This window comes from Lipotes vexillifer, unplaced genomic scaffold (assembly GCF_000442215.2).
Source record: "Lipotes vexillifer unplaced genomic scaffold, Lipotes_vexillifer_v1.1 scaffold298, whole genome shotgun sequence".
Taxonomy (NCBI): Eukaryota; Metazoa; Chordata; class Mammalia; order Artiodactyla; family Lipotidae; genus Lipotes; species Lipotes vexillifer.
The window spans coordinates 1,107,316-1,121,484 of NW_006793272.1; the positions used below are offsets into that span (position 1 = coordinate 1,107,316).

Below are 14,169 nucleotides of genomic sequence, written 5' to 3' on the forward strand. Positions count from 1 at the left end.
ACAGTGTTGTGTTAGTTTCTGCTGTATAACAAAGTGAATCAGCTATATGTATACATATATCCCCATATCCTCTCCCTCTTGCACCTCCCTCCCACCGTCCCTATCCCACCCTTCTAGGTGGTCACAAAACATGCATCGGCAGGCGGACTCTCAACCACTGCGCCACCAGGGAAGCCCTGATAGAAATATTTTTGATAATAATATTAGGAGCCACGGTGGAAAAGGGGGCTGATAATTTGCTGCGAAGTTCAAGCAAGTTCAAGAGGGAGCATGTCTTCATGATAGTTAGGAGTCTGGTCGCATAGGCAGGCATAACCCTGGTGGTAATACCTGCAGGAAAACTCCTATTTAGCCATCAAGACCCTGTTCAAATGCCAAGCTCCTCTGTGAAGCTTTCTCTGACCTCTGGTGTGAATTGTTTCATCCTTACATTGACTTAGCACTTTCTGTGTTTCTCTGTTAGCTCTTGTCTCACTGTATGGTAGCTATCTATTTGTCTCTCTGTTTCACTAAATTGTGTCATCTTTGAAAGTAGGGCATTCTGTTATTCATCTTTGGATCTCCAGTGTTTAATATGGTACCTGATACATACTCAGTGCTCTAGAATAGTTTGCTTAGAGGAGGCATGAGGAATGGCCAGCATTTTGTGGCTGTGGAGCCTTTGAAATATGGGTTTACTATTGCGAATTAACCATGGTTCTGGGTCCAACTCTCGGCCTGGAAGGCCAGGGCCCTTGATTCTGTCAGCACACCGTGAGTTGATATCTCTCAGTGGTGGCCTTCCACAGCAAAGATCTCAGAGATATATTAGCAACTTATTATTTTACAGTAGGATACAGGATTATTAATGTCAACTTTTCTTATATTTTCTCTTATTATAGGTAGACTTTCATGGGGAACCTAATTAAAATCTATAGGGATACATCTGCCACAGGATAAAAGTACTTGAGTCCTTGGGCCCCAAGGGTTACTTCTCATCCAGGCACTGCCATCTTCTGATTCTCTGTACTTCTCTGATTGCATAATGTAGTCTGTTCATCCCTGGTCCGCTCACAAATATTCTCCAGTCAAGATAAACAGTCGGTAAATTACAATCACCTTGGCAACTGTGCCTTCCAGAGGTTATACTTAGGTCGACATGATTGGATGTGTGTGTGTTTCCTCAGCTCTTTAGTCACAGATTCCTTGGTTTCATTTCCTAGGTGGTTAATTACACATTCATTATATATGGATTTTTTTCTGGCTTAACTCTCATAGGACAGCCTTATAACCTTATTTCCAAGCTTTTGGGGGTGGGGCACCTCACTGTCACCTCCCTTACTGCCAAGAGTAACCATTTCTAAATGTTACAGAAACTTTGCAGTATATGTCAGTGTCATTCTCTAAAATGGAATTTTTAAGACCCAGGATATAAACCAGAAGAAACTGGATTTGTGTCTTGTATGCCAACTCGTGATCCTAATATGTATATGCTGAATAGATTTTTCTAATTTTTTTTTTTTTCCATAGGCATTATATCTGATAGCCACTAATGGAACCCCAGAGCTCCAGAATCCTGAGAGACTGTCTGCTGTATTCCGTGACTTTTTAAATCGCTGTCTTGAGATGGATGTGGATAGGCGAGGATCTGCCAAGGAGCTTTTACAGGTGACAATGAAACAGGACAGTTACAAAGAGAGAGTCATTATATTGAGCTTTTCCATGTCAATGTGTGACAGTAAGAGAGCGCTGTCAAAAGAGGTCTAGTTCGAGTTAGGCTCTAACCATTTGATCTGAGGCCACAGGCACATAAGTATAGGCATGCATCTGATACGTGATTGATTGGCATGTTGCCTTTCTTCTGAGAACTTGGGAGTTCAATCTGTAACTCTCTTTTATTCTTCCTGGAGTCTTATTTTGCAAGGGAAATAACAATGCGAACCTCTGGTGTTGCTGTTTTGTTCTAAACTTTACTTGTGCCCCTGGATGCTGTACGCAGGTGCTCTTGGCCGGAGGTAATTGTCTACATAACTATGCAATTATTTCCATGGCATCTGCTACTCTAATGCTTTACTGGTCAAAGCCCCTTTGCTTGTGATGCCAAATGGCAGGCACCTGCTTGCCTGGGTGAGTACCATCCAGTGGTGAGTGCCTCTGTAACCATTTGTCCTTTTCATGGCTCTCAGGGATTAGTATATATTATGGTAATTAGTACCTACTTTATACCAAATTCTTTACAAACGTTATCTCACTTAATTCTTACAACTCTCTAGGATAGGCATTATCCGCGTTGCAGATGTAGAAATTAGAACTCACACAGCTATTGAGTGGCAGAACGTGGATGTGAGCCCTGGATTGTCTGGCTTTCTTCCACACAAACCAATTTAGAGGGAAAAATGCATTTATATTGATAAAGCAATGCATGCCCAGGATTACACATATAGCTTCACTGTTGGGGACTGACTGTTCCTTGGGGAACAAGATAAAGATCTGTAATAGCCAAGAAAAGTGACTGCTTGTTCTCCCTGATTTTGAACACGTAATCCAGTTAAACAAAAGGCATAAATCTTGGTCATGCAGAGTGTTAACCATAGAGTCAGTCGGTTTCAGGCCAAACAACAAAAAGTTCCTGTTGCTTCTGAACTCCCTCCAGAGACAGCCACACCCACGCGAAAATATCCCATCCCAACCCAAATCAGATCTGGGATAAACCAATTTGGAGGAACTGGGGAAGCTACCCCTTGTCTTCTCTGCTACCTGTGAGCGTTTCACAGGCTGTCATGGGGTCCGAAAATGTCAGATCGGAAATAGCCCTTTATTAATCCCCCCATTAATACAGCCTCAAATTATAGATGAAAAACTGGAACTCTTGAATGCTTCTTTTCCACATCTTTTCACCCCTCCCACCACCCGACATACACATCCTGGTACACACTCCTATCATGTCTTCTTCCAAGGATGAGTGAAGATACAGGCTCTCCGAAGGTAGCTATACAGTTATGTAGGTAAGTGAATCAATTATCTAGTTAATTCCTTCCCCAGCAATACTTTTATCTGAAGCAGTCAGATTTCTGATGCAAAATGATATTTTGAGAAAACTGAAGACTTTGTTGCATGTTCTCGTTTTACACATATAGGCTATAATCTGTATATCACCTTAAGTCCATATAACTCCATTCTCTGACTCTAGCCCATTTTAGAGGTTAGAAAGGAGAGAGATACATGGCATTCTCACCACTGGAAGGCTTGAGAAAAGACAGAAGTGGATTTTTATGGAGCAACTTCTATTTGCAAGGCTTAAGGGCAGTGGGTGATACAAATCTGTTAAAGGCACGATTCCTACTCTTCAGAAGTTCACAGTCTCCTTAGGAACATGAAAAAAATGCAAGATTGTTTAGAGACTCAGTCAACCCGAGGCCACTCAGTCAACCCGAGGCGGCCGTTTAAACAGTAAATGTCACCGGTTGATTAGAGACGTACTTCTATGGGCTGTGGCATTCAGAAAATGTCTGCAAAAAGGAAAGAGTTGGGCTGGGCCTTGAAAGACAGATCAGTTTTAGATAGTTTGAGGGGAAAGGGGGAAGGAATTTCAGATGAAAGGATTATCACATGACCAAAGGCATGTAGGCAGGGTTCAAGGGAACAGAAACTAGATGGTGTAGCTGAAGTAAAGAGTTCCAGTAAGGAAAGCCGCAGGAGACAGGACGTAGAGAGCCTTGAACACCAGGCTAAAGGGTAGGGGCTGTAGGCAGTGGGGAATCACTGAAGATATCTGAGGGACACACCTGATGAAAGCTTTGTTCAGGAAGATGAATCTTGTGGTACGCAAGAAGAATTAGCAATAGAAAAAAATGCAGGCAGGAAGATAGGGGGTTTACTGTTATAATTTAGGATTAAGTTGATTAGGCCTAGGGAAAGCAAGAGATAATTGTAAAAGGCATTGAAAAGGAAGCACTTGGTAACTGATTGCATGTAGAACATAAGGGAGAGGAACACAAAAGTGACCTACCTCAGAATATCAAACCAGTGGCAGAGTTCAGCAAAAGCAGAAGTGATAGAGGATAATACTACAGTGGCTAACACTGATTGGCTTCAATGTAGCTTACGAGGAGCTGTCACTTACCTCATTTAACCATTGTGATAAGCAAAGGAGAGGACTGACCCTAGGTGCTCTGACTCCAAAGCCCCTGTCGCTTACATCACACAAGAGTACCCTGTTTGGTAGATTTGAACGTACATTTTTAAATGTTGAGTTCAAGGTGGCAGAAGGACATTCAAAAGGAAATATCCAGCAGGCAATTGGAGAAATAGGACCAGAATTCAGGAAAGACATCAGGTGACACAGTGGACATTTGGGAGTCATCTCCATAAAGCTTGGTGAGAGGTTGGAACCATGAAAAGGAATGAGCTCTCCAAGGAATTAAATTAGAAAAAGAAGATGATGAGAGTCAAGTTCTGGGAGGTGGGAAGAGGAAGTGAAATCAGGGAGGAAGATAGAAAGGGAGGGAGTAGTCAGTGAGCATGTGTGTGGAAGAGAATCGAGACAGTAGAATGTCACAGGCCCCCAAAGGGAACATCTCAAAGAAGAAAGGGACATTCACTTGTTTGAAGCACTGCAGAGGGGCCAAAAAAGAAATGGTGGAGACACACTATTGGGTTTGGCAGTTAGCAGGCCATTGATTTCAGGGTCAAGATCTTGAGTGGTCAACAGAATACACATTTTTAAGGATGAGGGCTGCTCCAGATAAATTCATCGATTTAAGAAAATCAGAAAGTTAGACTTGCAAACACAGCGAGATTTTACAAGACCCCTACTCTGAATTTCTAGCTCTGCCAGTCAGCTTCTAGAAGATTTCATGACACCGAAGACCGGAAACATCTGAAGGACAAAAGCTGGCACTATTTTTTAAATGATGTTTAATTGGATCCACAAAATACATCTTAATGAAAAAAAAAGACTCCTTGAAAGTGTAAAGTAATATACTTGTTGGAGGAAAGAATTCTAGTAATTCCTCTTTTTTTTTTTTTTCCTTTTTCAGCATCCATTTTTAAAATTAGCCAAGCCTCTCTCCAGCCTGACTCCTCTGATTATCGCTGCAAAGGAAGCGATTAAGAACAGCAGCCGCTAGGACTGCAAGCCTTACCCCACACCATCTCCTTCATGAGTAAGACTGAAATAAAATTCCACTGCAGGAAAGATGGAAGAAAAGACAGTTGAATGGGGTGGGGATTCTTTAACTTTCAAATGAATAGAAACTTCTTATAAGCCTTTTTCCTACTCCCTCAGATTATGTAATTTATTTGTAAGCCTGAATCGCAGCCCAAACAGGGCAGCAATGTCGAAGTGGCCGTAAAGTGGTCACTTCTACCGTGAAGCGAAAGAGCCAGTAGTGAATCCCCTCATTTTGTGCATTCACTTTGAAGAAAAAAGATTTCTCAAAGATGCACACTCCCTCTTCATAGTGTTGTGTTTGTTTTTAAGTTAGAGAGTAGTCCCTCTTGCATTCGAACCTCCTTCAAAACTCCTAACCCAATGTGATGTTTTTCACTTGCATTGTCATTAGATGTCCAGAAAAAAAAAAAAAAGATGTCAAAACGTTTTTTTAAAAAAAAAGAAAGTAAAAAACAAAAACAAACAAAAACAAAACAAAAACAAAACAAAACAAAACAAAAAAAAAAACCCAGAGCAAGTACTGTGTGAACATGTGGAAGTCCATGCCCTAATAGAGTTGAAATTTTTTATTCTTCTATAGTGGTGGCTCGGTTTGTGTACCTGTTTTTCTGCATTTGTATTGGAAAAGGTTTCTTTTACGACATTTTCCAAAAGCAGAGAGGAATATGTGTGTTCAGGAAGGGCTTTTAAAAACTCTATGTCTAAAAGTTCAAATGGTGAAATCTTATCACATTTTCATGATGATGCTTAAGAGGTAGTTGATTTATCATTTGTATAAACCAGCTCGTTCATCTTCATGATACCTGAAAAAAGACACACCAAAACTATGGCACTCCAGTTGGGTGAGTCCAGGTCTTAAACCTAGGAAATCCTGATAGGAGAAACCATACTTAAACAAAGACGGGACTTTCTCCAAGGAAGATAATATAAGCATGCAATACTGAAATCCTTGTTGGACAGTAAACAAAGATAACAATACCTAATTTAATCCTGTCTTGTCCTTGTGGAATGTAGGTAACTGTAAAATAGGCACAACAGGAGGAAACGGACCCATTAACCAACATTTGCTGCCGGTAAAAATTATTTGTCTTGATGATTTATAACGTTAAAAATTTTTTTAAAGATCTGGAGAACAGAAATATTGTAAGCACTCAACTCTGTAAGAAGTGGGAGGTCAGTGAAAACTACATCCCCATCAACATTAGGCTCTAAGTACTCGTTGCCATTTTCCCTATGTGTCACCAATTTCTGTTTCTGGATATGGTGTGTTCATACTTAGCCCTTTGGGCTTTTGAATTTTAAAAACATGTTTGTAAAGATCTTGAAGTTCTCCAGTGAAAAGCATTTGGGTTTGCAATCATATACCCCAGGAAATATTAGTCCAACTGAATTCCTTTTGTGGCTTGGGAAAAATATGAAAATTTGACTAGTATTTCACCGTGTATCAATTTATTAGAAATTCAACAGTTGCCACTTCCTGAATCTTCTGAGCGTAGAAAAATATCTGGAGGGTGTCTGCGTAGAAAAGGATATGCTTCTCTTTCGAGTATATTGTCAATTTTATAAATTCTGCATAGTTGTTTCTCTAAGCCTTTGAAAAGCTAGCAGTTTGTGCGGTAGAAGGCTTCTTGATTTGTAGTATGTCAAGAATCTGAATAGAACCTATCTACATCCAGCAAGAGAGGGAAAGAAATCAATGCCATGGGCCTCTCTCCTTCTCTGCCTAGGCACATCCGTCGATATAATCATCTATCCATTCCTTAAAATGAAAGCACTTTCTTTAGAGAGTTTCTGCTAGCCATATAGTGCACGTGTTTATGTTTAGGAGATGACACCACTGGTGGATTTCCTATTGTCTTCTTTGACTCTGAAATTTGGGAGGGGCTTGACCCCCTGGCCCCGAAAATGTCCACAATGGGATAAAACAACAAACATGAAAAGATCAAATGGTAATATTAATTTGAGGCATACTACGTTATACTTCACAAAAACGTGGCTGGGCCTGAAAATTTTAATGCCACACTGTTTTAATGAGAGAGAGAGAGAGAGAGAGAGAGAGAAGCCTTAATTTTGATTTCATTTAAAATTAAGTTTAATTTTTCATTCATAGTGCCAGGGAATTCAGTGAAATAATACCTGGGATGCAAATAGAATTCAGTACATTGATAACTATACCCTGCCAGGGGAGAGAGCCCCAAACCTGGTTGGGAAGCCCTAGTTATCTGTTAGCATCCCTTACATGTCATGAAGGCCTTTTTTTTGGTGGGGGGAGACCTGGACCAGTGACCCTTCAGGTTACTGTAGGCGGAGAAATGGCTGCTCTTTTATGCTTTCAATTCAGCATATCAACAACAAGGAGCCTGGTACAACTTCACCACAGCCCGTTACACCAAGATTTTATGGTAATATAATCCCAGTAGGCTTTACTCTTACAAACTTATATCTATGTAAATTTTAAAATGAGAACAGCTTCTAAAGACCCTTCCCCGCATTGGAGGTTATGTATATTTCTAATAAGTATTAGGAAGAAGCTGCTTCTCCTGCCAAAATGATGCTGAAGGACTCCAGGTGGTTAATAGTTTATTCCCTTTCCCTGCATTTTTGTTTTTAGCTCATCTTGACACAGGTGAGTCTATCCAGATCTTTGAAGTCGCTCGTGTGCCCTGAGATAATAAGGGCACATCGTCGAATGTCGATTCCAAAATGTCCTGAGGTAGGGATAGGGCAGTGGGAAAGTCAGGGAAGGGTGAGAAGCACAGTAGAGATTATTTATTTAAGAAAGAAAAGAACATTAATGTTGTAGCAAGGATCCGGTACGTTGTCATAATCCCCTCAAATCAGTCACTATGTTGGGTAATGACTTCGTTCTTGCTGATCTCGTCTGTGTGTCATTGTAAATATTTGTGTGTCTGTGTTCCATTTTGGCTACTGGATGGCCAAGTCATGTAAGAAGATTTAACTCAAGTATTTATTCTTTAACTGTGTTATTCAGATTTCTTTCAGGCTTGTGAATTGCACCCCAATGTTTGAGTTTAACCACCTGATCCCCACATCTTTCCCTCCCCTGTGAAGCACATTCCATTGCTAAAAGAAAAAGAAATATGAAATTGCTTCATGTCATCTGTGTAACTGTTTTGATAGTTTGAGATGTTTGTCTATAAAGGATATTTCTCAGCTCAAAGATCGTGTAAATAATTATATTCCTTTGCTCAGTGGGTTGTTTATTTCTAATGAGGCTGCCAGTTCTCAGCATCGATAAAATCACCTTTAAATAACATAAACAGGGAGAACAACCATGTAAAAATAAGTGTGCATATATGGGCAAAGCCTGGGAACACAGACAATTGAAATCAGTTGTGTTAGGGTGGCGGGATTATGTGGAAATTTTTTTCTTTTTAAAGTTTTCTTTGATATTGTTCTAATGTTGCTTTATAATAAACATCAGAAAGGGAACTATAGAAACAGAGAAAAGACGCCAGAAGCAGATGCCTTCTGGCCAGAGCCCAGAGCATGCAGGGCACAGATATTTGCTAGTTACAGTGATTCCATAGGCTTTATATTTGCCTGGGTGCTGAGGTTGGCACAGGCTTGGGTATGGCACGTGCTTTCTTAGGGGACTATTATCTACAAGTTAAAGCTAGGTAGCTGTCACTATTAGTACTCCAAAGGCGTCCTTCTGCTTTCAAACTGGGTGCCCCCCTCCACTTTAGTATGGCCTTGAGGTTTCTGTTTTGGTTACTTTAGATTGGAGGGGTGACCTTTGATCAGCCCCCTTGATAACATCTGTTTCAAGTATCGCCTTTCTGGATCACTTTAGCAGATTTTCAGGTTGAATCTTGGAAGGGCAGAAGGATCAAATCCCAAGCTCCCACCATTTCCTTTTCCAACAGGATACACTATCATTCAGGTAGGATTTTCTTTTAATGAACAGTAGGCAAGTCCCATTGATTTCAGTGGAAGTCATGACTTGCACTTAAAAGCTGACTGAAAACATTAAGACAAATATTTAGAACTGCCCTTGCCTGTTGGCATTCAGTCATACTCCTTTTAGCTTTGGCCTGAGATGGCAGCCTCTATGTACTTTCTGTCCGGCCTAATTATAGGTTGTATGCAGTAACTACCGTCATTTTTAAACAGAAAAGGGGAGACTCTCTACCCAAAGAGAGGAATTTCCTTCTAACTCACCAAAGAAATTGTAGGTGAGGACTTTTTATAATGCGGTAGTGGCCTCAGGTGTTAGTTTCACCAAGTGCAGACCTTATACCTAGAGAACCCACAGGCTTTTCTTTGGCCGTTCTCAACATAAAATCTACTTATGAGAGTCTTAACCCTGCCCTGCCCTGCCCCATTTAACCTCATGGTCCTTTTCTTAGCTACTTGCAGTTAATATTCGGTTAAACAAAGGCATGGCCAGTGATGCAAGCTACTCCCAGTCTCTGAGAAAGAGAACTGAAACTCAGCATTTGTAAATTGACAGTCTAACAAACAGACCCGGGATTTTGAGTGAACTTAACACACTATTCTGAACATGTATTTGCATGTGGATTGGGAAGGAAATAAATGGGACCTTGACAATAATGGGACTATTTTTCCTAAGAAAGAATTTTTCATCAAAAATGTGTTTCTGATAGAATCTTTCTGTTGGTCAGCTTTAATTTTTTTCCACTCCTTTTCTGATCCCACACTCCTTTAGTAACCAAATGAATATAAGCCGACTCCTCATTCATCGGGAATGTCTGTTTAATATTAAACAATATCTAACTGACTCTGCAAATGCAGGAACTGAGATAATCACTTCCATGTGCACACTTCTGTGTTCAAGTAGACAATAATAGCGAGGAGCATTTACTGCCACAAAATACAGTCACACTTGCAATATAAACTTACAGAAGCCAGTTAGTGCCCTCAGAGTCTCCTTTGGAAGCTGCCATCAGGCGAATGCTATCCCATAATACCAGTAGAAGGCAGGTACCGTGTTCACCTGATTTAGGACCTACAAGGAAATCAACAGCAATTAGAGAGAATCAGTCAGATGTAGTGGAAGAAGTACTAGCCTAGAAGTAAGGATACCTGGATTCTAATAAAGGCTCTATTCCTAACTTTACTATGTGACCTTGGGCAAGTCACTTAACCATGTCATGGCTGTTTCCTTATCTATAAAATAAGGGTATTGGACTAGATCTCCAAGGCTTTCCAAAAGCTACAACATTCTGTGGTACTGTAGATTGCCTTGTTAATTCATCCTGCTAAAGTGATGGCAAGTACCACATGCTTCAGCCTGGGTCTCTTATGTTGCAGTTAAGCAATAGAACTATGTAAGATGATGCCCAAAAAAAAGAAAAGAAAAAAAAAACCCTCGAACAAACGAAGCGAATAATACTAGGGAATGTTGATAAAACTTGTGGCAGCCTTTCAATTCCTTCACAGTTGTTTTGTTTTTGTTCTAATGTTCCTTTTCTGTTGCGTAGTCCCAGTTTTCATTTTCCATACACTCTGTATGTAAAGTCTGGTTTTCATTAAGCTGTGGCCAGTATTTGCTACTAGGACAGAAATACACTGTCACACTTGCTAGAATAGAACTATACTTAGGCCTCTTCTTTCCTACGAAGTGGTGTTGGGCTTTATAGAGTTTACTTCATAAATGGCACAAGATGTCAGAACCCATGCATTTTAATGGCTGGGACTACTGAGTGGGCCTAAGCATTTGCAGGTTGCAGAGAGAAAAAGGCAAAAGTGATTACATGCTATTAGCATTAAGGAGTGTTGACAAATCCACTTGTTGGGAACCAAAGATAGCATTTCTGGTGACAACTCCCACAGGGATTGGCCAGTTGAATGGGTATGCTACTGGAAAGAGGATAAACTGGTAGTGGACAGTCCCAATGCCCTGACCACAGCAGTGCCAACCAGCCCTGAGTGTGAAATTCAAGCTCGGTGTGTGTGCTTGTGTGTGGTGTGTTTTATGGACCCGCATATACTATATTCATTAGTGATGATAAGGCCTTTCACAGAATTCTGTAACCATTAGTGGGTTGAGTTTTAAATCTCAGTACATCAGCAAGGAAGAGACAGATCACAGGGTAGTGATGGCTACTGGGATTATACTCATAATATCCAGACAAAACAAGTTAAGGAGGATCTACATTTTCATTGTTTATCAGAATTGTTTCTCATTTGGCTGTGCTTTACTTTTGTTAAAATGTGTTATCTGTAAACCCATGTGTAGTGAACTTCTTATGTAACTTTGGATTAAAGGTATTTATGGTCTTTCTGTTTGTTTGATTTTTAAGTAAGTTATTTCTTTTGTAAACCTGCTGATGGTATGGTTCCATCCTTCTGACCTCAGCATCCGATCTTTTTAAGGACTTTTGTTTCCAATATTGTTACTTTAAATTGTGGTTGAAGCAATAGAAAATTGAAATATGGATTGTGCATGACTGTGTCTTGAGTGTAAAAATATTGCAGTTTGAAACTTGGACCTAAAGTATTGCAAATAAAAATGACAAACATCACTGAGCTGGTGCTTCTCTCTTCCGTCACCCTTCCACCCACCCCCTTGGCATTGGCATTTACCCGCTTCACGGGTTGGAGGGTAGCATTCTCCCGCAGGTATCAAGACAGGGAAACGTCCAGCCTTGTAAGCAATATGGGCAATGTCCTGCAGATCCTACCACTAAATAACTCAGGCCCAGAGTCTCCATCCGGTTTTTACATAGAATAGCTCAGAGAGACGAATGTGTAAACTCAATGCAGGGCAAAAGGTAGATGAAGGGAAACTGCCGAAAGAAACCATACATAATAAATAATTTGTTTTTGCTCATCTTTCTGCTTGGAAAATTCTGAACAAGTAAAGCCATCTCCATAATGTTTAGTTTTTATCTTATATGTAGAAATCAAGGGCCACAGTTCACAGGAGAAGTTCCAAAACCATGTTACTGAGAACATTCATTCATTCATTCACTCTTTCATTCAAAAAGGATTTATTGAGCTCCTGCTGTATGTCAGGCCCTGTGGACTTTTCTGAGAAAGATAACTTTTCTTTTAAAAACAACCTCCAAGTGTGACTAAATGACAGTAAAGTTCATTGAAAGTGGCTAAATGAACATATTGGAGTCAGGTTTGTCAGAAACTGAGTCCTCAAGACAAGCTAAAAACACCAGGGATTTAGCAACCTGGAGGTTTGTTACCCTGGTAGTACTTGTACAGTGGGGATAGTGTTCCTTCTGGAGCTTGTGTATATAATTTGATACCTTTGTGTAAGTGGATACCCAGTGGTACTATATTTCCTTCGAACGTTTTATATATCTTACCAAATGCTATTTGGTTGTTTTTAGTTCACTGGACTTACACGCAAGCCTTATTTCTCTCACTGACTCTCTCCATGTTGAAAGCAAAAGAGACATTTCTGTACATGTGAAAGGGCAACTAAACGAGAATCCCAGTCGTTAGCCTTTAGCCAAGCTCTCTACTGCCCATCCGCATGAATTCCTATGTTGCCTCTCCCACTATTAGCCTCATGGCCTTCCAACTTGGATTGACAGATTTCCTCCATTTTTCTATCCCTATTAAAGTAGAAATACTTTTTACGTGTTAGCAGGTTAGCAGTATCTTCCATCGGAAGAGAAAACTTCAAAGGCATTTCCCATTGTCACAACAACATAGAGGAACAGGGTCCCAAACAATGATAAATGTCTTACTCTGCAGCTCAGCCCTACTAGCTCAGTTGCTGGAACTCTAGCCTCATCCAAGTCCCTGACCTCCTAGTGAAGGGGGAGGGGTAATATCTGAAGTGCCTCCCACATTGTGGGTGTTCTCTACATCCCACGCAGCCCTGGCCTCCAGACACCTGGGTGGTATCTGGTGGCTTTCCACATACCTGCGTCAAGCACCACTGCTGTCACTGCCTTCTGCTAATCCTGTACCAATGCCACTTTCCCATTGCTACTGTGCTTGCCACTCTGCTGATCTATATCTTCAATAGCCACACCAGTCCCTGGTGCTAGGAGCCTCTGGGGAGGGCACTGGGGTGACTCATCCACTTACTTGCGGTTTCATAGCAGGTTGCTTTTTACTGGGTTTCTGTTTTTTAATTTTTATTGAAATATAGTTGATTTACAATGTTGTGTTAGTTTCAGGTGTACAGCAAAGTGATTCAGATTATATATATATATATATATATATATATATACATATAATATATACATATATTCTTTTTTTTACATTCTCTTTCAATATAGGTCATTACAAGATACTGAGTATAGTTCTCTGTGCTATACAGTAGGTCCTTATTGGTTATCTATTTTATAACGTGTTTTCTTTTCTATACCTGACAGCAGAAGCCCTTCCCATGAAATCAACTGATTCTGCTACATCTTTGGACCCCTTTGGGTGGTTCTTTTTCCATTTCTGGCACCTCACTGAACCAGGGAACAAGTCTGGCCTTCGTTTCCCCCCTCCCTTCTTGGGGCTCGTCAGGTCAACCTGTGCATAGCCTGGCCCCTTTCAGGCCCACCACTTTCCATGGAAGTTAATCCACAGCGTCTGCTGGAGACATTCCTTTATAAAATCTCCATTTTCTCCCAAGCAGCCCTCCTTGGAATAAAAAGGAAATTGGCAGTTTGGTTCCATTCTATGTATACTTTAATGTTTTCACTAGAGTACCCTCGTCCTGTTTCCTAGGGATATACGTTCCCACAAAGTATGAAGCAACAGGCTCTGTTACCATTGGGGGGAAATGGGTAAAGCGTGCATAGGAATCTCTCTGTTTTAGTTCTTACAACTCCACGTGGATCTGCAATTATCTCAATAAAGTTTCCAACAAGTAAAGCAACAAACTGCATGATACCTCCCCCGTGACATTTCAGAGGTCATGGCAAGGAGACAGGATGCAGGCTGGATATCATGTCCCAATCCATTTCCGCCACCAGCTGCTAATTACCTTGGTATCAAGAAGTTCCTCCCTAACTTAATTCCACCTGTCCCTAGTCCTGCGTATCTGAGTATCTGAGGTAGTGAGA

General features: G+C 40.7%; 1 protein-coding gene across 5 annotated transcripts in view; it reads left to right on the top strand.

Annotated features, from left to right (window-relative positions):
• PAK3 (p21 (RAC1) activated kinase 3) overlaps window positions 1-5,625 on the top strand; it is a 282,413-nt gene extending 276,788 nt beyond the window's left edge. For 4 of the 5 annotated variants that reach the window (XM_007466304.1, XM_007466305.1, XM_007466302.1 and 1 more), the window contains 2 exons: window positions 1,510-1,647; window positions 5,019-5,605. In XM_007466304.1, coding sequence (XP_007466366.1) covers window positions 1,510-1,647; window positions 5,019-5,108 — 228 coding nt within the window. In that variant the 3' untranslated portion in view covers window positions 5,109-5,605. Of the gene's footprint in view, window positions 1-1,509; window positions 1,648-5,018 lie in introns of all 5 variants that reach the window. The other variant, XM_007466301.1, reaches the window with a different exon arrangement.
• The last annotated feature ends 8,544 nt before the right edge of the window (window positions 5,626-14,169 follow it).